At 45.1% G+C, this 27,282-nt stretch overlaps 1 protein-coding gene across 1 annotated transcript in view; it reads left to right on the top strand.

Moving 5' to 3' along the window:
• The first annotated feature begins 610 nt into the window (after positions 1-610).
• The window catches only part of BLTP3A (bridge-like lipid transfer protein family member 3A), a 35,574-nt gene continuing 8,902 nt past the window's right edge, over positions 611-27,282 (top strand). Inside the window, exons 1-15 of the mRNA XM_052814593.1 lie at positions 611-739; positions 14,541-14,703; positions 16,336-16,374; positions 16,853-16,944; positions 17,156-17,345; positions 17,787-17,927; positions 18,498-18,668; positions 19,811-19,988; positions 21,005-21,091; positions 21,691-21,855; positions 22,361-22,503; positions 23,272-23,413; positions 23,937-24,130; positions 24,870-26,419; positions 26,665-26,861. Coding sequence (XP_052670553.1) covers positions 696-739; positions 14,541-14,703; positions 16,336-16,374; positions 16,853-16,944; positions 17,156-17,345; positions 17,787-17,927; positions 18,498-18,668; positions 19,811-19,988; positions 21,005-21,091; positions 21,691-21,855; positions 22,361-22,503; positions 23,272-23,413; positions 23,937-24,130; positions 24,870-26,419; positions 26,665-26,861 — 3,496 coding nt within the window. The 5' untranslated portion in view covers positions 611-695. The remainder of the gene's footprint in view (positions 740-14,540; positions 14,704-16,335; positions 16,375-16,852; positions 16,945-17,155; positions 17,346-17,786; positions 17,928-18,497; positions 18,669-19,810; positions 19,989-21,004; positions 21,092-21,690; positions 21,856-22,360; positions 22,504-23,271; positions 23,414-23,936; positions 24,131-24,869; positions 26,420-26,664; positions 26,862-27,282) is intronic.

Genomic DNA, 27,282 nt, shown 5'->3' with positions numbered 1-27,282 from the left:
GTCTAACTTGTTGTCATCCACCAAAGAGTGACAATGCAAGCAAACTAAGTAGCACAGAAACTGCTTGAAACAAGGATTGATGGGGTTTTTTTCCTTCCGACCTGGTTACGTTGTTTTACGTTGAACATTTTATTTTTGTAGCGTGAGTGCCTCTTTTACAAAAACTTAGTTTTGGCTGACCCGCGATGCTCTCAGGAAGGGAGCTATACAAAGCAGAGGTGTGAAACTCAGCTGCTCCTGTGCCTTGCGGATTTTCGCCCGCAGCTCCAACATTTTAACAGAGGTAAAAGCACGTAATTAAAACTGCTGGCACCCTCACTCACAGGCTTCCCCTCAGCACCGGAGCACCGCGGGGGAGGCACGATTTGGGCTCCAGCCCTGCCGCGGGCGGGGGGGGGTTGTGTCCCGGGTGTGTGTGTGTGTGTCCGTGTCCCGGGGGCGGGGGCTGTGTGTCCCGGTGGGTGTGTGTGCGCCCCGGTGTGTGCGTGTCCCGTGGGTCCGCCCGCTCCGCGCACACGCGTGGAGCGCGGCTGCGGCGCTGGCGGGGGCCGCTAGGGGGCGCGACGGGGCGAGAGGCGGCGGCGCGCGGGGGCCGGCGGGAGGCGGCGGGGGCGGGGCGGGGCGGGGCGGGAGGCGGTGGCGGCGCCGGGATGGGGTCCCGCCGCCCGCGGCCCTGAGCCCCGCCGCCCCGCGGCATGGCCGGCATCATCAAGAAGCAGATCCTGAAGCACCTCTCCCGGTAAAGGCACCCGGTCCTCCTCCTCCTCTTTCTCCCGGGGAGGGGGGAGGCTGCGGGTGAGGGAGGGCCCGGGCCTGAGGCGCGGCGGTGGGTGAGGACCCGGCCCCGAGGGGCTGCTGTGGGGCTTGGGCACCGCAGGGCCCGGCTGGCAGCCTCGCTGGGGAGCTGCCGGGGGGGGCGCGGAGCGGTTTTGGGGCCTGGGGGGGGGTCTGAGGGCCCGGGGAGCTGCTGGCCCGGGGACGAGCGAGCCCAGCCCGCCGTGAGCAGGCCCCGCCGCCCTCCCCTCAGGGCCGCGTCCTGCGGGGGTCCGGCCCCTCAGAGCCGCGGTTCGGTGCCCCCGGTGTGCGGGAGCCGTGGCGGAGGTTTCCAGCCCGGCCCGGCTCCTACCGTTGCCGGTCTTGCCTCGGTACCGGCGGTGCAGGGAAACGGCCGGGCCGGGTGTGCGGGTTCCTGGGGGGCTGCGTTCGCTGACCGGACCCGCCGGGGTGGACAGCTGTAGGCCGGGGCTGCTGCCAACAGCAGCTGCCGCTCGGCTGGGAGCGGGTGAGCATCAATAAAAGTTCGGAAGAGGAGAATATGGACAGCGAAAGGTTCCGAGGGTGAGAAGGAGTGCTGTAATAGCTGATACAGGTAGCACACGCTCAGGCACTTGGTTGTCATTTTCGCTGATGTTTTGTCCTTTTCAGTGAAGTTCATTAAAGGTGCTGAAAGGTGTGTTGAGGGAGACCGTCAGCTGGAGCTTGGTGTGTAAGACTGTGAGTCAGTAAATACAGCTTCAGATGTGGCTCTGCCGGTAACTTGGGGGTTGACCTTGGGGAAATCGCAGTGCCTCGGTTTCCTTGCCGTTTGAAAGAAAAGAGTCGCGTGAGAGCTAGTGGTTCTTGTGTTATCTCATGGCCACAGGCACATCGTCCCTCTGCATTCCTGAAAGGGCAGAATAATATGAAATATAAAGGTGGCGTGTCTCTGAGGATACTGGTGAAGGCACAGCATTGCACATTGCTTTTCTTCTCTGTGCTTTATGAGCTGCAGATGATCAAGTCCCTTCTGTTTTTACTGGTGGAGAAGCTCAGATACAAAACAAAGGGCTTGAAGTGACTTGTGTGGGCTTACACGGTGTCAGTGCTGGAACAAGGAGTTAAGACCTGCGAATCCTGGCTCTCTGGGGCTGGTAGTAAATCCTGAGAGTTTCTGGAACCTCAGAAGAATCCCTGCAAACTTTAAGCGAGCAGTCTCCTCAATAAAGTGTCTGTCTGCGGCAGTTCTGAGTCACTAGTTGCTCAGTACTCCAGCTTTCTAGGCACTGTACCAAAAAGGAGTGTAATAGAGCGTGCTGCTTGATCTGTTCAGTGCGCTAATTTAAATGAATTTCTGCTAGACCTGACATCACAAATCTCCGAGCTTTCTGTCTCATTCCACCTCAAAGCGGCATGTTGTACTCGTTATGGATTCAGTCTCCTTGTCAGGAGGCACTGAAGTATTTATAACAAGGAGAGGTGGTTGAGAGCATTTATTAATGGAGGCTGAAATAGAGCTGGGCTTTATTCCTAGGTACCACTCCTCCTAGAATGAGAGAGTGCGTGTGTTGTTCTTATGGATAATTCTCTTTAGATAAATACACTTTTCTTGCTGGTGCTTTTACTTAATTTTGCTTTTTGGTCTTCCTTACCTTGCACTGTTACAACATGTTACAACAAGTGCCCCCTTTTTTCCCCTCTCATCAGGTTGGTTGTTAGCGTTCACCCGTGTCTCCTTTGTGCTGTTCCCAGGAGAACAGGGAATCACGAAAAATTCTGCAGCTCTACCTGTTTTCCTACTAGCTGGACTTACTCTGTCGTTCAGGGTGGTTGGTCTGATCCTGCCCCTCTCTTGCATAAGTATTGTGGACGTTTCGCAGAAATGCATTTTGAACACAGTTTAATGTTGTATAAAAAAGATGATGTTTTTCCATTGCGGTTTTGTTTCCTCCAAATACCTCTGCTTCACACTCCCTTTGGGTCTGTCTTTCAGCTATGCTCATTTGCCTGGAAGATTTTTGCTACTGAATCGTTAATCTGCCTTTATTTTCTGCTTTCAATTTGCATATGAAATAATTCCTTGTTCCTCTTATTATGTCTTCGTTTGAAGTAATTTCTGCATGGGGTGTGGTTTTTGTTCCTTTTCTATCTGGAAATTTGCAAGGAACGGTCATGAGAGACAGCAAGATCAGGGAAATAGGAAAGAGTTATTTCACACCAACTGTTCAGATTAAATGAATCACATGCCTAATAGGATGACAGTGGTCACTTGCGGTGATCTGTAAAGCTGGGCTTTGCCGTCGGTGACAGAGCTGAGTTATGAATGTGTTTTAGAAGGCTTAGCCTGTGTTGTGCTTTAGCAGCTTAAATTCCTAGAGCAGAAGAGCCTAAAAACTTGCAGTGCTTTCACCATCTGTGCTTTTCACTCTTTTGTCCTATATTTAGCTTGGAAAAGAAAACAGATTAGGTGGTTTCACTTTTTACTGCTTCTACACTGGCACATGGCTGCAGTACTGGGGTGGCAGATTCTGCAGGAGAATGTTTATAACCGAGCATCAAACTGTTACAGCTGGGACAAAAGCTTCTCCCTACAAGCTGTCTGAAGCATCAGCTGCTTGCTGTGTGTTTGAACTTGAATCTGGTTTGAACTCCTCCAAGGCTGTCCAACAAGAACAGTATTTGGTTGTGTTTACCAGCCTGAAATTATTCATGGAAGTACATCTATTGCTTTAAAATAAAAACAGTGATTTGCCTTTACATCTTTCTGGTTTTGTTTGAAAGTACCCTCTTTTTATTGTGGTGGGGTTTTTTTTGTTGTTGTTGTTGAATAGTGCTCGGTGCAGATGTAGTACATACTTGATCTCAGAGTACTATGAAGGTAGTATTTATCCCCATGTGGTAAAAAGGGAAACTGAGGCAAGCCAAACTGCCCAGACTTATTTAATATAACACATCAGGGTTTGATTTCTCAGCACTGCAGTGGAAATCCTTATCAAAATTATTTTTATTTAATTTCATTAGGAAGCTTTTATCCACTGCTGCATCTGACAACTGCTTTGTGACATTTTCTTCTATTACACATGTTAAAACATGCGAGCTTGTGGAGTAATGGGCCCTAATAGACCATCAAATTGCACGTGTTACGTGGTTTCCCAAGGAAATGCAGTATGTAATCCTTCTGTTTGGAAGAAAAGAATAAAAGTTAGGTGGAGAAAATAATCAGGTAATAGCTTTGCTTGCTCCAGTTCCAAAGGGCCGATGTGAAAGAGCCACTGAGTCAGAAGCCTCTGAAAGAAATAGAAGCTGGTGTCAGCAGAGAAGGTGGGGTGGGGTTCTGGGAGCAGGTTTGAATGCAGAGGATGGAGACGACAAGTGTATTTAGCTTTGACAGGAGTCCTGGAGAACTGCAGCTGAGGAGGAACTTCAGGAATCTCTGAAAGTAGGGTGAGAAGGAAGCAGAGGAGAAATGAGAGAGAAGAGTTGGCTGAGATAACACCAGCACTACCACTGAGAAAATACAGAGGAAAACCAGCACAGGAAACAAGACCTGTTTGCAGAGGGAAGAGCGCGGTGTTTGAGGAACCAGTCCAGGCAGCTGGCCCAGTTGATAACAGAAGTGTGCAACAGAACTATAGGGGATACTGGGCTGGTGGCTTTGTCTTTGCTAGAGCCATGCTTGTAACCAGGGCCTGACGCATGCAGAGGCCCTTCATTCCTGCATTTCCGAAGTACTAGAGTGCCACTGGGGCTTTCATTCTGTTTTATTCCCAGTCTATTGCACGGGATTACTGGACACATAGGATCTCAGCTGCTGTTTCCTGTGTTGGTCGGGACAGTATCTGCAAGGCGCTATGTTGCTGTGGAGCAAGACTGGGAATTGTGGAAGGGATTAAGATGGTGTTTGTAGCAAGGTTTTCGGTGTTGTCTTATACTTTGCTTTGCTTCCGTTGTTTGGTTTGCTTCCTCCTTTCCTGGGTTTTGGAGGTTGCTGAATGGTGGGCAACGTTTTGGACAGTACAACCTTTCCAATGGAGGCTGAAACCAAAGTATCTTTGGAAGGTGCAAGGCTGCACAGCCAGGTTTATCGATCATGCCATCATTTGTCACTTTCTTCTATATCCCGATGTCATACAGAGGAAGATGAGGCATGGCGGAAGTTGGCAGAACTGTCTTTCATAGCACAGTATTGGAGCCACCTTTTTGGATAAATGAGATAAGCCTTAGAAACAGAATTTTAAAAAATCCTAGAAAACAAAACAATTGAATAGCATGTGCAGGATGTAATACTTTGATGCTTGTAGATGCAAGTCAAGCACACAGCCAGAAGAAACGGCATCATGTAACTCCTCATAAATTGTACTGCACCTTAGCAGCGCCTTTCTTCTCAGTTCCCAGTGGTTTAGGCCATATATCCCTTTTTCCAGATGAGATTGCCTCGTCTCCTCCCCTCTTTCATTTGTAATTGCACCTAGTCCTTGCAACAGATAAAACCACTGCTAGGAGATAAGTGGAAATATCAGGAAAGCCTGTAGTGTATCTTTAGTTTCTTCTAGATCAATTTAGCTGTTAGGAACACGTGGGTGTTGCAGAGTGCGCTGAGCTAGGAACACATAGGCTTCTGTGGGCTGTCATTTCATAACTTGGATGTAAGAACCTCAGAATCTTCCTGGCCCTAAGAATGCATTTGGAATTACCCCTTCCAGGCAGCTGTGCTACTTCTGTGCCACATGCAAAGAATTCAGAGCTGGCTCCAAGACCCAGAGCTGCTCTTTGCCACGTGAGCCCTGCCTGTTCTGTAGCATTACTGGATTAGCTCTTTAGTTAGTCTTGGAGTGGTTTGTGCCTCCATGCTCAAAAGTATGTGATCTCCTTGTCTGTCCTCTATCCACCTCTGCCATCAAAGACATGCTTTCAGGCTAAGACAGAACAAAGAAAGGCCATTGTAGCTGGTGGTTATCCTGCTGTTTGGTGGTACTAGACTCTCTGAGCTCAGGATGGCAGAAGTGAGATGTGTTATCCTGAGGGGACCCATCCTTCTCCTCAGAAAAGATGGGGACAAGAGGCAGAAGCCGTGGTTCTTCAGCCAAGAAAATGGGATTCAGCCTCTGCCATTCAGGAATTGTTGAGATGGGCTCTGTGGCTTGCATGGGCAGAAGGTCAGATTGTGGTACCAGATATGCATCATTTGCCCAACACAGAGGGGTGGGGAATTCCCTAAGTCCAACGAGCGCTTTTTTCCTCCCCTCAGTGCTTAGATTTCTTGACTAAATGCTGCAATCTGGAAATCACCATAAGAAAATACAGCCTGAATTCTCTGGCCTGTTTGCTTCTCACTTGTCCTGAAGTGTTTTGCAGCATCGCTGCGTGCTCGAACGCTGAGATGCAGCTATGCCTTTGCAGTGACAGCCAAAGTGATGGCACATTCAGTGAGTAAAAAGTGTTGGAAACCCTCTCATTTAGAAGGATCTGCCATCAGTATAAGGTGTGTGCTTACCACCTAACCCTTCAGGTTTCTCCCAGTTTCCTGACCTCGATTCTAAATTAACTGGAAGAAATTTAAAGACTGTGGTGGGTAGGGAGGAAAGTGGGGAAATTACATCTGGACCTGATGAAGCTACAGAATCATGGAGTGATTTAGGCAGAAGGGACCTCTGGAGAACCTTTGCCTGGGACAGAGTCTCTTTGCTAGAATTGAGACCAACATTGCAATTTTGGCTTTAGCTGCTTTAATATCCTCCTTCAGTGATCAGGGAAACTTCTACTGCTGAAGACGATAATTTGCCTAAAATAGCTGTTGCAGCTATGGGAAATACATGAAACCACAAAGTTGCTAGCAGTTAAAAATTGATGATAAAAAAGCCATTACTTTTCCATCTGCAAAGCATTCTGTTCCTGATTTTCAGTGCATTCTGTTCAGCCAGGTAATAGTTTCTTTGGTGCCTAAGTGCCACAAAGCACACAAGTTAGAATCCAAAGCTTGTAAAACAAAACTGGTAGCCAAAGCCCAGAATAAACCCCCTCTGCAGCCAGCACTCGGACAAACAATGGCAGAGAATAGCAGAGGAGGAATGTGGTTTCGTTCTCATGCCTGCAAGGGGCTTGCATGCATTTTGGCATGGCTGAAGGGGACTTGAGCAACACAGGTATGTTATAGAGAGCAGGTAACCCAGGTGTGGATAACCTCCCTGAATTTTTTAAGTTCTACATCTTGATCTTCACGTGGCTGAGAGCAGCAGGACACGTCTCAAAAGGTGGGAGGGTTTGGGGACAGATGGGAGATGCCTGCAGCTCACCTGCCACAGGGCTGTGTTGGGTAGAGCGTGCAGTTGGGTCTGGAGGGCAGTCGGCAGTGTGGTGCTTCGTGTGGCTATGGGGAAGTTGCTTAATCATTGGGTGTCATCGTTTCCCCAGTGGTTAAGTAGAGATAATTCTAACGAGCCAGTTTGTACATTGCTCTGAAAATAGCCCTGGGAGCACTGGCAAATAGAAGCAGTTTTGGGAATGGGCTGGAAACAGTTTGTAGCAAGAAGCTCTGAAGCCAATTTATAAGAAAGAAGCTTTGTCAAGTCTCCTTCCCAGCAGTGACTGCTCTTTTGCAGGCCATCAGGCAGAGCTCCCAAGGTATCCAGCATTGAACCATCAGTAATAAGTTTGTCTCTTAAGTTCTTACATGCTGTGTCTAGCAAAGCGTTTAAGGCTGGTTGCAAACCCTTTAATGTAATTTGGAAATTTCTTGTTTTCCTAGTACGTTTTGCTGGCTTTTTTACTTTCTAAAATTTTAATATTGAGGAATTCTTGACGGAAAAATGGAACCCCAGGCTATTATGGAATAAAGTAATAAACAGCTACCACTTCTTTGTTCAAGACTGGGTGGGAAAAGAGAGTGCGCGCATAACAGGATGTGGCATTGTCCTTTCACAGAGAGTAATCTCTAAAATCAGGATTGCTATACTACAGTTTACCAGAAGAACCAAATTGGCATTTTTATGAAGCCTGTGTCAGCTGCTGGATACAAGGTGTTTTCAACCACTTCAACTCAGCTTGAGAGAGAAGTGTGTGCCATTTCTGGAATGCTAAATAGACTCTTATTGCAGCAAAAATAAGTTGCGCTTCAGTAGCTCAGGAGGAATATGTGCCTGGATATATCCTCGCATCAGCTGCTGGGTTTTGCAGAGCCTTGCGCTGGCCACATGGAACCTCTCCACACACCACTACTCTTCAGACTAAGTGATGGGTCAGGAAAAGGGGCTGTTAAACTTGACTCTTCTCTGCTTGTCTTTCTTCTCCGAGACTCCTTGAGCTCTTACCTCCTCTGCAGCTGCTCTGTTGAGTCTGAATTATGTAATAACCTGTTATTTTCTGCAGGTTGGAAACAAAAATGCAGGTTGGATTGCAGGGCGAAGTAATTTCTTAAAATTTGAGAAGTGGGGCTTTGACTAGTGCGTTTATTTATATGTTTCTTCCTAGTTTTCTTTCATGTGTTATTATTTGCTTGAGGTTTAGTATTGGGAAATTCCCTGGCAGCTGACGAGGGTTTGCATTCCAGATTTCGGAGCATGGGGCAGCTGGCATTTAAACTTTACTGAGCTTCCAGCTGATGAGCCAAAAATAGTAAAACAGTTCCTCAGTGAGGTGGAGTTCAACCCCTGCCAAAACCCCAGCCTCTTTGCCTTTCAGATTAGTTTATGATTTGCTTTACAGGTCTCCTAGTACCAAATTGGTTGACAGTTGGTGTGGTGCAAGAAGCACACCTAGACTGGAGCATTTGCAGTTTTCCAGTATTCAGAATGCTTAAGAGTCATTTCTGTTTGGGACAAGAAAGTGTCCTCAGGGGTCTGAGTACATGGGGAGGCAGACTTCAGTGAGGATTGAGCTGACATTCGTGCTTTGTGTAATAGTTCAGTCTTGTTCCTGATCTGTTCGGAAATGTGGATTTTTCCTCTGCAAGTTTAACTTTGAATTGAATTTCTAAGTCTTTTTACTTCAGCCGTGTTGTATTGTAGTAGATAACTTGGAGCCAAGACAATTGATTACTCAGAGATGGTCTGTGGCCCATGTGAAACTGTGTTTGGCTTTGGGTAGTTGAACGGTCCAGCCTTTTATTCAATGTAGCTGAAGCTTGGAAAAACAGAAAGCTGATAATTTAAAGCCAGCAGTGGTATGTGTATACAGGCACATTGATACACTTAAATCTACCCTGATAAGGAGCCTACCAGTATAGTGCTAAAGGCTGTTACAGGGTTACATGGTAACATGTAGAGAGTTTGTTGTGTAACTTAAGTAGGGTGAAGTCATTAGGCTTATTGCATTGGGACCTCTTTGTCCGCAAAGGAAAATATTATTGCCTACCAGTATATCTAGGGTACACCAGTACTGTACACAGCGTAGCTGGAGTTACGGAGATGATTTTCAGTAATAAGATGTGGTGCTTTCCATCTTCTAAACAATTGGTTAGTTTGGTATTGATCAGATTCCATTCAATTCTAAATGGCTTTATACTAAGTTGGTATGATACCAACTAGATTAGTAATAGATGCCATCTAATACTGTGCATAAATTGGTCTCGTCTTCTGCTAATTCAGTGTGTTTCTCTTCCTTGTCTGCATCTCTGAATCTCTCAATCTTGAGTAGTACTGTGCATGCTCACCAGACAGATTGTTCCACAGTTATACCAAAAGCTTGTGTAAGTAAAATGGCTTTTCTTCCTGAAAGGGCTTTTACTTCTTCTTCCTATCTGTCTTTGAGGCAGCTGTTTTCTCCCTTTTTACAGAAGTTTTGATCACTTGCCCAGTTTTATTTCCTCCAAAATTATTTTTCAGTTCATTCTCAGACACATGTCTTGCAGTTAAAGCTTCTGCTGCTGTCTTCCTTGAAAGTTTTTCTGTATTTGGAAGTCACTGACCTTTTCTTTTATTAGTGATGAACCTTTTTTTCCAAGTAAAAATGCTCTTTGGCTGCTGAGATAAGAAGGTTTAATCTGAGGGGAAATGGCCTACCACAGAGATTTTTGGATTGTAGAAGACCTTCCCAAGGAAGATGGAAAACCCATTAAATGGCCTGTCCAAAACCTAACCAGACAAGACTCTGGGAAAGATTTTGGTTAAGGAGCAAATCTGCATTGGCCAGAATATAGGGTTTTTTCCATGTCTAATTTCTGTCCTTCTGCTATAGTTGCTTAGATTACATATATGTATTACAAATTAAGGCAGAAAATCTTCCTCTGTTCCCTTGCTGTTACCCTTATGAAGGTAAGAACCTTGTCTGCAGCAGTTTCCCTGGAGCCGTTGATATTGCTTGTCTGTTTTCAGATTGCAGCTGAGAAGTTACCCCCCTTCCTGGCTTACTTGTGTTTTGAGTATTTTTCCATCTGCTGTCTGCAACTGTGGCTAGTACTGCAAGCCATACACTTACTTGCTTCTGCCAATAGATGATGCTTGTCATTAAGTAAAATCAAGGTCACTGGTGTACTGCTAATTAGTTCTCACATATAATAACCATAGTAACAACGATATTAATAGAAATAAATGTGTTTAGCTGTAGGTAGTGGTTACATACAATAGATGATGATTACTGAATAACTGCAGGAGAAGAAGCTGAGACAGAAAATCTAGTTTGAGTATATGAAGCTGCTGACGAGAGGGTTCCTGTACCACGTGGCAGCAAGGTAATGGGAGAGATGGATCTGAAGAGAAGTTTTCTGATTTCAGACGTCTTCTACTGACATTATCTGTCTATGTATTTGCTCAGTTGGAGACAGTGTGGCCAGACAGCTACAAATGTGAACATAAATTTATTATTTATGATTATAGCCTGGCTTTGGGCCAGCAATCAGATTTGGCCAAACTCCCTCTTGCAATCAATGAGTTTGTGGCCTCTGGATATGCAAGCTGATGAATTGGGCCGTCGTTCTTTTAGTAGTAACATCAGGTTTTGATACATATTCAAGCTGATGATTGAGCAAATAGACTGACACTCCTGTGCCTTCCCCATCTAAAACCTGAAATGAAGCTTCAGAGTAAATCAAATCATGATCTCGGAAACTGCCCAAGAAAGCTGAGGGTTTCTGTGAAGAACTACAGTCTTTTAGGCCAAATCCCAAGAAGGTGTTGAGGTTTAAATCATCTGGGTGTTGTTAGCTTCTTAGGATGAGACCATCAGTCTATGAAATTAGGGTAGCGCTGTTAATGACTGCATCTGTCTGCTTCTTATGAACATTGATTGAGAGCCCTAACACTCGTGTCATCTCAAATGGAAAGAAATGGTGGGAAACAGACTGTAGGGAAAACTCTTCTCCACACGCCACTGGACTAAGAGGTTTGACCTAGCAGGACTTGCCTAGCTATAGCTGTTAATAAGCTTCTAGCTTGTATTTCCCATTGCCTTGATTGTGAATGCAGCAAGACCTTTTTAGTCACTTGAAGACTTTCTGTGGATGCTGGTGGCTGTGATGGTCCATTTGGCTATTGTGCAGCAGATCAGCTTCTGCCTGGCAGACACTTTCAGAGACAAAATGTTGCTCACGGTATTGTTCGTGTGGATGCATGCGTGCTCATGTAAGTGTACACAGATGCAAAATGCCCTTGTGACTCTGCAGTGACAATTCCATAGAAGATAGAAAAAGGTTTTCTGGTTTGACTTTTGTCATGGTAATCCTGGCAAGCTCAAAAGGAGTGCTGTCCTTTGAGTTTACTGGCTTAGCGCTATGTGACTTCTGTTAGAGTTGCAAAAAAAAAAAAAAAAAAAGTGCAAATATCCCACACTGTCAGTTTTCCTAATAGCTGCCATTTTCATTCACTTTTCTCTAAGCCAGCAATCCATGCTGCCAAAAATGTTACTGTTGAAGAGTATGAATGGAGCGAGTCTGCCAACAAACGTCTAAAATTGTCTGCTCTCACTGCTTTTTCCTTCCCCTGGCAGTGACCAAAGCAGTTCCTTTCAAGAAGTAATGAAGATTTGGCATCTATGAACTCCCAAGTTCACAGGCACACTTCATCTGTTTTCCTCTTGTAAGCCCCATCTAACATGCATTACATGTATGAAAATGTCTTAAATGTGAAGGTTATTCCTTTTGATGATCTCTGATTCCTTTCCAGGAGAAGCAGATGAGAGCAGGAGACTTGGTAATAGGCATACCTTCAGGAATTTTGACTGTGTGGTTTAAAAGAGAGAATTTGTTTCAGTTTTAGATTTTTGTTTACTAAACTTGCAGCTTCTGTTGTCCCATCATCGGTGGGGTCCATAACCTCTCCTTGGGGAGTGGGATGGCACATTTTGGTGCATCTAGAATGCCTCGTGAAAAGGATTCTTCTGTAGAGTCTGGTAGTACTCATGGTGGTTTTCTTTCCTGCTCAGCAGGATCTCTGCAGCCTTTCCCTGAAGATGATTACAAATAGTTATTTGTTTTTAGCTAGATCATGTTTCATACCACTCTCTCCACCAGTGTCCTGTTTCACAGCTTTAGTGCCCTTTCACTGTGTTACTCTTCTTTTGATACACATGCACACTAAATAAAAGTAGTGCCTTGGTTTAGACATGTCCTTATATTTTTCTTCTGCATTACCAGCTGAAAGCAGCTTCCTCATCTAAGCATGCTTAGCCTGGGATGAGGATTTGAGACACCAGGGTTTTGATCCTTGCTTTGCAAGTGTGAGAAAGCTGCTCTGCGCCTCAGCCTCTCCCCACCTGTAAGCTGATCACTACCCATAGCAGCCTGTGAGCTTAACAGTGCCAAGTGCTTTTTATTACCTACCTGTCTGGGTTGTATTTGTTTTATTCTTAGTATCCAATCCCAAGTGGACATGATTACAACAGCTTTCAACAGAGCTGGTTCTCTAATGCAAGATGAGGATGCTTCTGTATTGCCCCCGGAGGCATTTGGTCTAATTTTCAGCAGTGTCTGAGATTGTGGGTGCTCACAACAGGACTCCAAGCGGAAATCTTGCAGACACTCAGCATATCCCTGCATCTCCCCGCCAGTGGAGCAGCTGCTGTAGCACACTGTGGAATATGTTATTCCTTTGTATAGATGCTGGGAAGCAGTGTTGAACTTGGCCACCTTCCTGGGTGTGTTTAAACAAGAGGGCCTGCAGTTAAAGGGAGTAACAAGTTTTAAGTGAACGTGTCAGGCTGAGATGCTGGCAGGTGTGTTATAACTTGGTCTTTAATCAGCTGTCAGTGTGTACCTTCGGCTCAGGGGAGGGAGGTGACAGCATGACACAATAAATGTCTGACTCAGGCTTCTGTGGTAGCAGAAGACTCTACCGTGGCAGGGATCAAGGTAAAAAGCAGTGGTAGGCAAACTCACAGCTGTTTGTGCCACCCTCCTCTTCCAGGAGTTGCTGCATCAGTAACACAGGGTTGACATCAGTGGCTCTTCGCCATCCGTCAGACTTTCTCCTAACAAAACGTTTGCTTTGCAAAGGCACTTTTGACCCAGGAAGCCCTGGGCTGACTGACCAGCAGCCGCTCTGGTGCTTCAGCCAGTTTTGTGCTATACCTTGTGCTCCTACGGTGGCCACATCAGCTGCCATCCCCACAGTGTTGCTCTGGTTCCTCCTCCCCTCCCCTCTTTTAGCGATGACTTTGTTCAAGATGCCCTTTGTGCCTTTCACAGAGAAGTAGCTCATGCTGCTGGTGCAGAGAAAGGAGAGAGAATGGCAGCGTGTGACTAACTGTGAGCCTAATCCTGCTTACGCTGACAATAGGGTCTTTCTTTCTCTTTGGCTTTCTGGACCACTGTACAGAATTAGAATTAGCATTAGTATGGAGGAATGTGTGGAATAAGCCCTGGCTTCAGTAGTGGGCAAGTTGTTTGGCAGGAAGTCTTCAACTTTGAATTCTGTGACTGCGGAGTGCAAGCTGCCTTGCTCCCTTGGTGGCAGCCCCTTCTTCACAGAAGGGTTGTTTGACGGAGACAGCCATCCCGGAGAGGTGTTGCTGACACACATACAGCCTCTGTGGTCTAGTGCCCTCTAAACTGGCTCTTCTGGTTCCTTAGGGGCCACTGTGGTTTTAAGGAAGTCAGAGGTTTTCAGATCTACACCAGAATACACTGCTCTTGAGCAGTCCTGCTGAAATTGTTTCATCCATTGCATTTAAATCTCAGGCACATAAGGGATCTGAAGATACTAGGCTGCATACGAGGGAGGTGGAAACGACAGAAGCCCTTGGAAGGAGGAATTGTAACCAGAGAGAGCAGCAGCTGCTGGTTGCCAAAAGGAGAGGAGGACGGGAGCTTGGGCTGGTCACTAGGGAGGGGAATTAGGCTGCATGCTTGGACCTGCTGACCAAAGAGCAGGCTGCATTGCGAGACTGGTGTTTAAAGAGACAGCCATAAAAGTAATCTATTCATGATCTTTTACTTTGCTGTGTCAAAAACTTCAAAAAGAATCTAGATAATTAAACTTTTTACTGCTGATATGGCACTTCTGGGGGGAGTTAAATTGCTGACCTACTGCAATTTGGCTTTGGTTTTTTTTGGTTTTATCCTAGGGCAATTTTGCTGGTTTCCAGGTTCCCAGTGCTTTAGAAGGAATTTTCAGTTTCTCAAAATTGAATTTGACTTAAAATGAAAACCAAGCAAACAATAAAGTCCTTCAAATGTCAAAGTGTAAAGACATTTTTTTCTGGAGCAACCAATATACCCTGGGTTTAAAAATGTCAGAAAGGGTTTAACAAAACAGAAAGCAGATTCTTATACTTAAAATAGCTCTTTTAAATGCTCTTCTAGTCTCCACAGCTTTGCTGGGGGTTGTTTTTAGAGTCTCCTCTTTCTTCTCTTGTAGGTTTACTAAGAATCTGTCCCCAGACAAAATCAACCTGAGCACGCTGAAAGGGCAGGGGCAGCTGACCAACCTGGAGCTGGATGAAGAGGTGCTGCAGAATGTGCTGGAGCTGCCCACCTGGCTTGCCATCACTCGGGTCTACTGTAACAAGGCATCTATCAGGGTGAGCAGAGGAGGCTGCGCTCGCGTCCCCAGACAGAGTTGAGGCCTTCCATTGGCAGCTTCTGTTTGTCACTTGGGAATTTCTGATGAAGAATCATGATGCGATTTGATCCACACATGTCAATCCCTGTGCTTTAGGTGTGATATTTGCTGATTGAATGCTATGAGATAACCACAGCAGGTTTCACCAAAGGCTGCCTTTGCCAAGCACTCTGCTCCTGATGGTGGCTGGCAGCAGATGGTAGAGGATGCTGAGAGAAGCATAGGAGAAGTGTGCTGTGGTCTTTCCTCACCGTCAGGTGACTTGTCAAGCCAGCAGTGTGGTGTTTGTATTTAATAGCCATTGATGAATTTCCAGGAATTTGCCCAGATGCTTTCTGGACCCACTTATTTAACATCCAGAGTGTGCTACAGCAAAGAATTTCACAGCTTAACTACATCTGCTTTTGCTTCTATTGATCCTGTGTATACTAGTTTTAGTTGATACCCTCCTGGTACTGTTATTGGAAGAAATAGTGAACAATCGTTCCCTGTTCATCACTTCCATGTCACTTAGGATTTTACAGGCCTCTCTGGTCATTCCCTCCCATTTCCCTGCTATTTCGATAGCAGAGGAGTTATTCTGTGTCTTCCCTCATCCCCACTGACTTTTTTTTTTTTTTTAATGCTAAAGAAGTAACATAGACCTCCAACAGGAATAGGAAGCAGAGAGAAATGGAGTGCCATTCTCTGAAAGCCTAATTGTGCTGTGAGGTATTGTAAAAATAAATTGAACTTAAGTCTTAATTGTTGAAAATGCAATTTGTAAGAAATGGGTGATCAGTGCATGTGAAAAGCTGCACTCTCTGCACTCAGCCTTTATGCCCACAGTTATCCATTTACATACATAATCGCTGAAATTGTGCATGCACTTGCACTTTTGCACGCTGAACTCTTTTACAAATTCTTCCTCCTTGTGCTTTTTAGAGCAAAAAATTGATTTTTTCAGTTCATATGAAATGCCAGATTGTTTAATCTCAGTTGGTACTAACCATAGTTGCATTACATGAATGCAAAAGTTTTTAGTATATCAAAGAGACTTGCTGTAAAAGAAATATGGTTCTACTCTGCCAAGTGACAATAAAAATGAGCCTGTCTTGCTCATCTGATCCACCCTGTTTTTAGAGTCGGATCTGCTTAATTTAGTAACAAACATTTGTTCTCCCTCCTACGAGAACTGTAGATAAGTGTTGCTGTAAGAAAATGAAATGCATCTTTTTGCTTTGTGCACAGTTTTTTAAAGAGTTACCTGACTTCCAGTAACAGCAGCAATTAACTATAAACTCTTTAAGTACAAGAACATTCTCATTTTTCATATTCCTTTATGGGGAATTTGACCTGCAGAATATCTATTACTTGTGATGATGTGTGAGATCCAAAAGCGAAGTTGGATTTATAGGTCTGGTGGCTGGAATGTCTTTTCACTTGTCTCTGTGAGCCTGTTCGACCTGGATTTGGTGAGACACAATGGATTGTCACTGTGGTCGTTTCTCAGAGAAATGGGGCTCAAACTTTGGGCTCAGATGGTTTCCTGCAATTTTGCAAACTTTCCAATATGAAGATAACTCTTGTAACCTCAACTTTATTGTTTCAGATCCAGTGGACAAAGCTGAAAACACACCCTATCTGCCTGGTAATGTTTCTTCTCTTGTTCATTCCTTTTCTTCCTCACTCTTTTTAATCTCCCCTACTTGAGAAAAATTCTGCAAAGGGAAACTGAAGTGCATACTCAAATTTTCATTTGACCTAAATCCTCTAGGCCCTTAGCACATGGGGGAAGGGGAGTTCTGAGAATAGTCCTGTTTGGCGATGAGTGACCTCCCATGAGACCCACATTTCACTGCAGGATGGAGCTGGGCTGAGCTCTTGGTGAAGTCCAGGGCAACCTTGTGCCTGGTTGTTGTTGTTTGTTTTCCCCTCCACTTCTGGGGATTCGGATTACCCCATGTTCCTGGCACTGATGGTATGGGAGCTTTAACACATGAGACTCTTGGAGAGTCAGGAGACTCCAGAGCTTGGTTATCTCTGCCCTAGAGTCTCAAATCTAAGGCTGGCAGGCTGACCTTGAGTCTCGGTCTTGTATTTATCGCTCCCATGTTCTGTCTTTACAGTACCTGGATAAAGTGGAAGTAGAGATGCGAACATGCGAAGAGCCTCGGCCACCCAACGGACAGTCTCCCATTGCTCTTGCTGCAGGTCAGAGGTCAGTCCCTGAGCCCTGTGGTTTCTTTCTGACATGCTGCTGGGGTATAGGTGGCCGTTGTTCTCTGTGGTTAACCATTGGCCTCTCTGTACTCAGGTTTAAGTGGTTCTAATATTGCTTATAAACCTTGGGGTCTCTCTCTGTGTAGCCCTACCTCTGCTGGGCCTCTTGTGGTAACAGGTGATGACTTTGAGGGATCTTCTCTTTGCAGTGAATATGGCTTTGCTGAAAAGGTCGTGGAGGGGATGTTTATTGTTGTCAATTCCATCACCATCAAGATTCACTCCAAGGCCTTTCATGCTTCTTTTGAGCTATGGCAGCTTCAAGGCTACAGTGTCAACCCAAACTGGCAACAGAGTGACTTGCGACTCACCCGCATTACTGATCCACAGAGAGGAGAGGTAGAGTTGTCTTACGTTGCCTGTCATAACGTGCACAGAAGAGTGGCACTCATGCTACCCCAGTCCTCTAGGGTAATCAGGCTGTTGTCTGAATTCTTGTACAGCGATGGTAGGGAGCCTCCGTGAGCTTCCCTACTGTTTGCTGGAACAGGGTGGCTGAGAGCTGACTTGTGTTCAGAGCTTTCTCTGAGCTCCTCTGAGAGAATGAAACTGGAGAAGCTCTGAATGCCCTTGTGGTTTGTCTGGTTTTAAAGTTGGTGTGAGAGAGGGGGTCAGATGTTACCTGGGGCATGATTTTGTTTTTGTACTGGGATCACAGAAGAAAAGTGCATTGAATGATTTTCTGTGGCCTTGTTTCATTCCACATCTTCTAAGCATTTAGTTTAATCCTTGAAGTTGTTGAAAATCTCAACATTTCTCTATTTTTCTCCTTCTGGGTAGGTTTTGACATTCAAAGAGCTCACCTGGCAGACGCTTCGGATAGAAGCAGATGCCACTGACAATGGCGATCAGGATCCTGTTACTACTCCTCTGAGACTCATTACCAACCAGGGGAGGATCCAGATCTCTCTCAAGAGAAGGGTGAGAGTTTCCTCCATACTTTGCAGGATACAGTCTCGCTGCCTGGTGCAGTATGATGCATATTTCTTCCCACGTTCCTCAGCAACCGTTCTTTTCCTTCACAAATGTTGAGCCCAAGCTGCTATATCGCTCTGCGTTGTCTGTTGGAGACAGCTGTGTTCTTATCAAATGTCAAAGCAGTTTATTTCCCAGGGGAGGGTTAACATGTATGGAGCAAGTTTTTAAATCTGTTGGAACATCCCAAGGAGAGCTGTCATCTCTTTAGTGGGAGATTAATGCCTGGTAACCTTATTTTTAGCTGTCAATGGAAATGTGATGACAAAAAACCCCAACCAAAACTAAACCTTTTTTTTTTTTTTTCTTTAAACCAGCGAGCAATTTGCCTCCTAAAGAGGAGGTAGCTTTGACTACTTTCCTCTCAGAGGAGGTACTGTGGACATCCACCAGATAAGTTAACTTCTCAGTTTCAGAGCAGCATCTCTTGTTTCTGCTACAGCTTCTGTGTACTATGAAGAATGTATGTATGTGGTTGCAATTCTTAAAGTCCCTGACTCCTCCTTGCTGTTTCAGACCAAAGATTGCAATGTAATGGCATCTAAGCTGATGTTTCTCCTTGATGACCTGCTCTGGGTGCTCACAGACTCTCAGCTGAAAGCAATGATGAAATATGCTGAGTCTCTGAGTGAAGCCATGGAGAAGTCTGCCCAGCAGAGGAAAAGCTTGGCACCGGAGTCTGTACAGGTGAGTGAGTCATGATTTGGATGTTGGTCTGCCAGGAAAAAGGAAAAGTCAAGGTGAAAGAGACAGTTTCTGTTTGTGTGGCATCTCACCCTTGCTCACAGAGCATCTCCTTGACAGGAACTGGTAGGCTTACCTGGTGTCAGGTCAGCATCGCGTGGATTGTGGGCTATTGTTGGGTAATGACATGACCAAAGGAGTTGGATTCGTTGCCAATAAGTATTAGAAAATGTTCATACATAGTTACAGGCTAGATTCTGTCTGATGGCAGGGAAAAAGTGGTGTTAAGTTGCATGGCTTTCCGGATTTGGCTGGCACGTGGAACGTTGCAGACGGTCCCACAAGGATTTGGTTTGGGAATAAGCAATAAATATGTTCTAGAAATAATCTTTTCTGCCTCTGAATGACAAACTGTGTAGGCCTGGGGGAGGGGACTCTGGTATAATAAATTATGACATAAAACCATAGCGAGCTGTGATGCCCAAGGGAAAACATTGGCATCCAATTTCACTGTTGTTTTGGGGGTTTCTTTTTTTCTTCCTAATACTCTGGAGAGAGCTCTTGATTTTTGCAGTTGTTCTTTGGTTTGCATATAGCTTAACAGTGTATGAAAACCTTAGAACAGCTGCTTCTGCCAGTAACCTTCAACTTCCCTTACCACTTTCTTTGTTTTGAAAATACTGTGCTGAGTAATTCTTTGATGCATGTCACAGGGTAAATACGCGAGGGCAGAGGACAAAAGATGTTTTCTGGGACAAGGATGAGGGTAGAGGAATATTGCTGCTGGTGGTGGAAGCTCTGGGGAAGGAGGGCTATGCACATAGTGCAGTGAGATTACATAGAAGGGGGAGTCAGGGATACTTAGTCCTTTTTGTCCAGGAGTCTTAAAGCGTATTTCAAGGTAAGTGACCGGTAGCTTGATGTAGAGGAGGCAGAACCACACACAAAGAGTTTTGCTCATGAGAACATAGGAAAGAATCCAGACTTCTGGACTCCCAATTAAATTTCTATAAATTGATGCCTTGCAGGCTGGAAGATTGCATGAGTTATTTTTAATTGTGCTATAACATCTCTTATTTTTTTTCTTTTCTTTTTTTTTTTTCTTCTTTCTCTTAGTTCTTACTGAGCTTGTCTCTCTCTAATAGATCACACCGCCTGCTCCAAGTACCCAGCAGTCCTGGTCTCAGCCGTTCGGAGTCAGCCCGAATGCAAGTAGCATTGGTCAATACTTTGATAAGTATGATATGAAAGAGTCATCGTACCACCTCCTCATCTCACACTTGGATCTGCATATCTGCGATGACAGCCACACTCGAGAGTCAGGTAACTGAGAGTAGCATCAGGAGGACACTGCAGGAGGAAAACATTGAGTCATCAATTTTCTGTCTTGAAGGAGGATTTTCCTCCTGAAAACAAGCATCTTTCATTTTACTGTTTCCCAGTGAGGCAACAGGCAGTTGTTCAGGCTGATGGAGAGATCAGTTCTGTCTGTCTGAACTAGGTATTGGAAAAATCTTTCTTGGCTCCATGGGACAAACATGGGGAAGTCCATCAGTGGTCGTGGTTGCCAGTGACCTGGTTGAAGTGGTAGAGGATATGCTCTAGGAACAATCTGGTATTGAGCAATGGGAATAAAGCGTGATCACTCCACGTGTGAGAAAATGTTTTGACAGCGTTCAGGGCATTGACAGTAGCATAGCTACAAGGATTCTTTGCCACCTTTGACAGAACATTCCCCTGCCTACCATGTTCTTTTCAAGCAAGGTTGTGATAACTAGTATCTGTTTTACTTCTAGCTCTCCCCTACTGAGATATACTTCTAAGTACTTTTTTGTCTTTTGAGGCAAATGTGCCCCCTGCTCTTGTAGAGCCATCTCTGATCCAAGTTGTTCTGTTTGTTTTTACACATCTACCCTTTAAAAAAAAAAAATTCTCCTACCCACGTCCATCACTATTCCAGATATTTTTTGATTGGTCTGTGTATCACTGTCTCTTGAGCCGCTGTTATCTACATCTTAGTGTTGGAAACACAAGTGCTGGTTGTTGTAGTGGGAAGTGTAATTGATAGGGCACTGGGAAGCAATGAGATCTCACATTTTGGTATTTGAGATTCTAGGTCTGGTTCTTACGATATAAACTGTTGGCCTGTTACATTCAGTTACATTCCTTTTCCTTGCCTAGGTCATTTTGATACAGCTTTCTAAAAGATGGTACCCTAATACTGGCCACAGCAACAATCAATCAGTGGTGGCAATCAAAGCAATGTTGTTCTGAATTCTCCTGGATCAGGACTTGGATTGCAGAGCCGATCATGGTTTTCTTTGTTCTGTTTTCCACAGGTGCTTTGAAGCATGGGATGCTGGGAGGTGCCATGCAGCTGACCTTCAGGAGGATGGCTTTTGACTATTATCCTTTCCACAGGGCAGGTAGGGGAGCATGCAGCCTCCCAGCTTGAGGAGGGGGATAAAAAAGAATTTGAAGAACAGTGATGCTATATGGTTTCAGGCAGGACTGGAAGAGAAGCTACACAAAGGACTTGGGACTTGAATCCTCATGGGCAGGGTTAATCTAACTTACCTGCCGGTGGATGACTGACAAGTTGCTGGCAAAGTACAAAAAGAAATAAGTTGCGGTCTGTTGTAAAGATGTAAAGTTGAAACTTCGGATTCCTTTTCAGTTGCTTAAGCTCTGGATCTGGTTCTTACATGTGCCTAATCAATTTGGAAGGGTTATAGGATGTATCCCAGGAGAAAATCTGTTTGTGGTCAACTGAAGAATCAAGGAAAAGTGACATTGGCGTTTTTCCCAACACTTGAATTTGGAACACTTGCTGGTAGGACAAGCTCTGTTGTGTGAAGGCCCGCACTTGTTTCACAACCACTTGGTATGCTGCATACTGCATATTCCAGATCTGATATCAATAAAGAGGAATGCTGTACAGATTTGCATACATTTGAGGGGCACAGGAGGGTTGTGTGTATCCAGGAACCTGATTTTTAAAGCCAGGGTGTTTGCTTTCATGCAGGAGACGCCTGCAAGCATTGGGTGAGGTACAGTGAAGCAATGGAAACACGGGGACAGTGGGCAAAGAAGTTGGTCAGTGAATTTCAAAGCAAGATTGAGAAGCTTTATGAAGAAATGGACCCTGCATTTGCCAGGACTCCACTTTCCCCCTTCAGAAGGAAACCAGGTAATGGTATTTGATAAAACTTGTACTAAAGCCCGAGACGATAACAATTTTGCTCCATCCAGCAATATCTCTAGTTACCTTTCCCCAATTTAGCAGGCTGATTTCTTGGTGCAGAAATCATAGCACACTAAAAATCATAAATATAATGGCAAAGGAAAGTGGCTATCATACTGGAATAACACTGCAGCAAGAACGGACAGACTGCAGTGGTCACTTTCCTAGCTTATTTATTGAGTTGCTCTGTAAGTGAGTGTATAAGGAGTAAATTAAATACTTAAAGCCTACCTGAAGAATGTGTTCTTTTGCTACAGCGCAGACTCATCTTTCACAGTGGTCTTCCTTCAAAAGCCCTAAGTTTGTTTTCCTGCCTAGCTCTGCCCCTCTGTTCCTAATTTGGTGGCTTTTAATTCTCCTCTGTAAGCACATAAGTGTTGGTATTGATGGTGAAGTTCGCTGCAAAGGAGATGAGTAAAACTGTGCTGGTTCTGCGTTTCCATCCCCACAGATACTTCTTTGAGTCCTCATAAAAGTCCCTTAGAGAAAGGCCGTGTACCTCCCACAAGTTTGCCACGACTCCGGCACCCTCCCTGGAACCGGCTTCGATCCAGCTGTATGGTAGTTCGAGTGGATGACTTGGATGTTCACCAGGTAGGGATTTGAGCGGTGTCTGGAGATGTTCATGTCGTTTTTTAAAGAGAAATTTAATCTGATATGATTGAAATAAATCATGCAAATACTATGTCATCTAAGACAACCAAAACTCTGGCCAGAGAACCCAAATGCCATTGTTATGTTGCATGTAAAACTTACAAGCCAAGTATGAACTGCTGATAATTTTCATGTTCAGAGGAAATTGCATGCATAACCACAGAGTTTCTGCACTCTGTGTCTGTTCACATCTAAACTTGCATCAAGCGTTAGGCAGGCCCAGGGTAAAAGATTTCATGCATTTGAGAAGTTAGTCAGGTATGGATTTTTGGCAGAGAAGGAATAAGTCTTATGTCATGCTTTCTGACCCAGGACAGAAAGCATCACTAGACTGGATGAGGCCCTACATCCATATACCCTGTAACCATTGCAAGAGCATAGTTGGTACCAGATACTATAATGGACTTACCAATATGCTGTTAATCTTGAAGAAAGCTAGAATAGATTTCAGTTCTGTTTAATCACATCACCTAATTCTGATTGTCATGGCTCTTACTAGCAGTGACAGGAGACATAAAGAACTAAATTCCCTCAAAGGAGAGGAGTTGGCAATATTAGCAGGTAGAAAAAAGTTTTATTTTTACTTGAAAGCACAGTATGTTTGATATGTAAATGAGATGGATTGAATACGGGAGACTGCAGGGTTACTGGGACACTTTGTTTTGCCAAATCTGAATTCTGCACAACTGCATACCATTGTGTTTACAGGTTTCTACAGCTGGTCAACAAAGTAAGAAACCCTCCACCTTGCTTTCATGTAGTAGAAAATTGTTCAAACTTCCCGATCAGGTTTCTGCAATCCATATTGAATTCACAGAGTATTACTTCCCAGACAATCAGGACTTTCCAGGTAATACACCAAGGTTAGCACCTTCTTTCATAAGTTTCTTAAAGAATCAGTCAAGTCTTAATTCTTTAGGTGTGTTAACCCTGTTACTATTCTCTGGGTGTCCATTGTTATTTAGTTTTCTGATGTTTGCCTTTCTAATTTTTTTTTTTTTTCCTGTGGGAAAGTGGGATAGAGTTTGCCTGGTGCAAAATGTGGAGGCAAAGTTGTGCTTGCAAAGTAACGTATCCAGGAATGTATTGAAGGAGCTAATATCTACCCAGCTCTTGGAGTTCTGCCCTATTGATTAGCAGTGGAGTCGGACTGTAGGGTGCTTTGGGTGCTCTGCAGTTGGCTTGATGTGAGACCTGGAACACCTTGTTTCTCTGGTGCACCACAGCTTCTCCCTTTCATCAAGAGATCCGTCTTCCAGTGGGTGTTGAAGCCCTCTGCATTGGCGTTGTCAGTGCAGGTTATACTGAACTGCAGACCACCTGGAGTGCCTTTTCTGCTATTATTAATCTGTCTTGATTCTGTTTCATTCTAGTTCCATGCCCAAACCTGTATGTACAGCTGAATGGCCTGATGCTTACGCTGGATACAGCAAGCGTGCTCTGGATAAACCTCTTCTGTCTGGATCTTTATCGCAGCTTGGAGCAGTTCAAAGCTATCTACAAGCTGGAGGACTCAGGCAAGCATGATGAGCATGTCGATGTTCGACTGGATGGCTTCCGACTGAAGGTACCATTCATTTTCTTCCTTTCCCACTCTTCAGTGTTCCTTTCCTCCCTCCCTGTTGTGGAAGGAACATGAGACCAGGACATAGCTGGAATCCAGAATGAGAAAACAAAACCTCTGCCTTTCTCTAGCTTTCTTCTCTCTACCACTTGTGTTAGTTTTGTTTTGATCTATGGGCAGCAAAACGGGTGCTTGAGTTCCAGTCCTGAATAGGCAGGCAAGTCAGTATTTATGAAAACAGTTTCAAGGAGAAATTGATGGTTCAAGTAGTCAAAAGTTGTTTTCTGGCCTTTGGAAACCACTATGACTCTCATAGCATTCCCAGTGGGCCTACGTCTGCTGCACTGACGTCCTATGGTGTTTGTCATTGACTACCTTTGTTAGCAGTTCTGTGAGGAGGCTTAAAGGTCTGAAAGTATAGTAGGTCCTTGCAGAGAAAGATCAAAGTGAATGTTGTATGTTGAGCTACTGCATAAGCGATGGATGGCGAAAGAACCTAAAATAAAACTCAGTTCAAATTCCCTCTTGTCTGATTCCTCTTCCCTGGTTTCTAAATTTTATTTAATTTTTCAGATAGGGATAAATTGAGAGTCTAGTCCAGCTCTTGGGATTTTAGTAGAGACCAAGACTTCTCAATTGTTTATATATTCCACAGCTGACCTTCTGTGTAAATGGCCAGGATAAGCGTCTGTTAATTTCCCTTTTCACCACTTTACTTGTAATGTCTTTCTCCTCTGTGTAGCTTAACATCCCTGTGGAGAAGAAAGTCACTGACCATCGAGATCGTCCACAGAGACTCTGCATTTGCACGTCGGAGATGACTGCCACCAACACCCGCCACGCTCCCTTCTGCAGCTGTCAGGACCTCCAGAGCCTCTTCCGTAAATTTGCCGGTTCAGAATTCTTCCACTCCAGCTACACCAAGTTCCCAAGGTCTCAGGACAATTTCAGCCTCCTCCACACCCTTTTCTTGCGCCATGCATATGAGGTGGATGACAGGCCTCAGAAGCATCCAGGCTTTCCCCAGCTACTACGCAAAACCTCTGCCTCTGAAGATCTATGGTCTATGAATTTCACTGACCTTTGCCTGGACTTCGAGGGGGCTGAAAGCTCAAAGGGCAGAGCCCTTAACTTTATTGACCCTTTTCCCCTTTCCATTTGGGCCTGCCTTCCCAAGAGATGGGGGCAAGCTCAGATATCTAAGCGACAGGAATTGGCAGCCGCTGAGTTGAAAATCAAGCCTTCTGCCAGCTTTAGCAATCACTCCAAGAATGAGAACCTTTCCAGAGAACATGGGGTTTGTCAAAGATCAAAGACTGACCAGGATCTGAAGAACATCTACAAGGTCCCAGAAACAATGGATGTCTTGGGAGAATCTGACTGTGAAATTGATGATGGAGTAGATAATAAAGAGGTAGAAGCCTCTGCTGATATCCATGTGCTTGTGTCCTCATCTGTTCATGTCAAAGTTCGGCTCAACCACTACCAATACTTGGTGCTGCTCCGGATGAAAGAAGTTCTGCAAACGCTACAGGAGCAGTTGGCCCAAGATACCCAGGAAGTGACTGGGTCTCCTTTAGATCCCATGTCTGCTTGTGTAGGAGTTATGTTCCATAGCGCCGAAGTGGCCCTGCTCATGAACCCCGCACCAGGGTCTGTCTTGGAACCCAGATCCCTTGACTCGGACACAACAAGCCTTATCGAGTCTGAGCTCTCACCTTCAGACAGCAAGGAGGGGCTGGCGGCTGAAGAGAAGGAGCTGAAATCAGAGACCAGTTCAGAGAAGGGAATATGCAGTACCTCAGAGGTCCCAGAGGACAGTGGGATTGAAAATACCGGTACCAGTGTAACCAGTGTACAGCTGGAGAGACTCCCAAGATCCGCAAGTGGTGGAGCTCTGAGTACAGCTCCGCACAGTAAGAGTGTAGAGGAGAAAGTTTTGGTAGAGGAAGCACATGAAGCTGTGGAAGCCCTGGTTGCAGAAAGACCAGCAGAGACCAGAAGCCATCCTCAGAGCCCTCCTGCCTTCCCTTCTAGCCCAACCTCAGACACACAGCCCTTGGGGAGAGGACACGTCACTCTCAATGGCCAGGCAGAACTCATCCCTTTGAAGAACATAGAGGTGGAGTTGTCTAGTGCACTGCATATCACAAAGGATGCCACAAAAGAAGCTCTGCACGTGACTATGGACCTCACCAAAGAAGCCATGTCTATAACAAAAGATGCTCTGAGCCTGAGCCGGGAGAAGATGACCTCCACCATGCAGAAAATGCTCTCTCTCCCCCCAGTCAAGTGAGTGGGCCATCCTCCTGTGCTTCACAATAGCAGCAGCAAGGCTGCAGGGAAGGGGGGAAATGCAGGCTGACTGCTCCCTTTCTTTCCATATCATTTGGATTAGAGATAGGTTAGATCTTCGTCTCTTGGGGTTGGTCTAAGTACACTGAAGTCTGACTTGCAAGTGTTCAGAGTCCAGCCCAATATCTGTATAATCTGGAGGCTAAGCTGTTTACCTTTATCACTTTTTTTTTTTTTGGTAGGGATTCTGTGCCCAAAGCAGAAGAGGGAGCAGTGACTCCAGGCGGGGGTGGCAGCAGCCGAATGCGTTTCTTCTCCATGAAGAGGACAGCATCCCAACATTCCTTTGACACCACATCTGTGGATGGGAGCGGTCCTGAGGATGGGCTGTCTGTGGACAGCGATGGCAGCGACGGCTTTGTGATGCTCACAGACTCTGGTAACAAGCGCTTAGATTTACCCTCTCCCCAACTCTTATTCACACCAGTGAACAATTTTCTGCCATGCGTAACTGAGTTGCTGTGTTTGTATGGAATTCACTTGTGCCACTCCTTCTTTTTGAAGGTCATGAGTAGTTCACCCACAATGGCTGTTTCTGCTTTTATAGGTGCCTTTTCTTTGAGATGAGGAGTATAAATGAGTGGGGAGGGTGACCCCTGCACATCACAGTGGTGTTCTAAGGCATTTGGCCATACTAGAGCAAGGACTGTAAGTGTGGGCAGGTGGGTGGATGGTACATAGCATTTAGGAATGGTTTAGTAAGGGCTGGTTGGAAGTAGGGTACACTGAGCATTTCATTGGACATCTTTTACTTCAGCTCTATTGCTTAAATTCATCTGAGGAGCTGGAGAGAGTTCCCT

The sequence above is a fragment of the Harpia harpyja genome, chromosome 19 (assembly GCF_026419915.1).
Source record: "Harpia harpyja isolate bHarHar1 chromosome 19, bHarHar1 primary haplotype, whole genome shotgun sequence".
Lineage (NCBI taxonomy): Eukaryota > Metazoa > Chordata > Aves > Accipitriformes > Accipitridae > Harpia > Harpia harpyja.
Note: the sequence above shows the minus strand (reverse complement) of the source record. Positions and strands in the feature narration are given on the sequence as shown.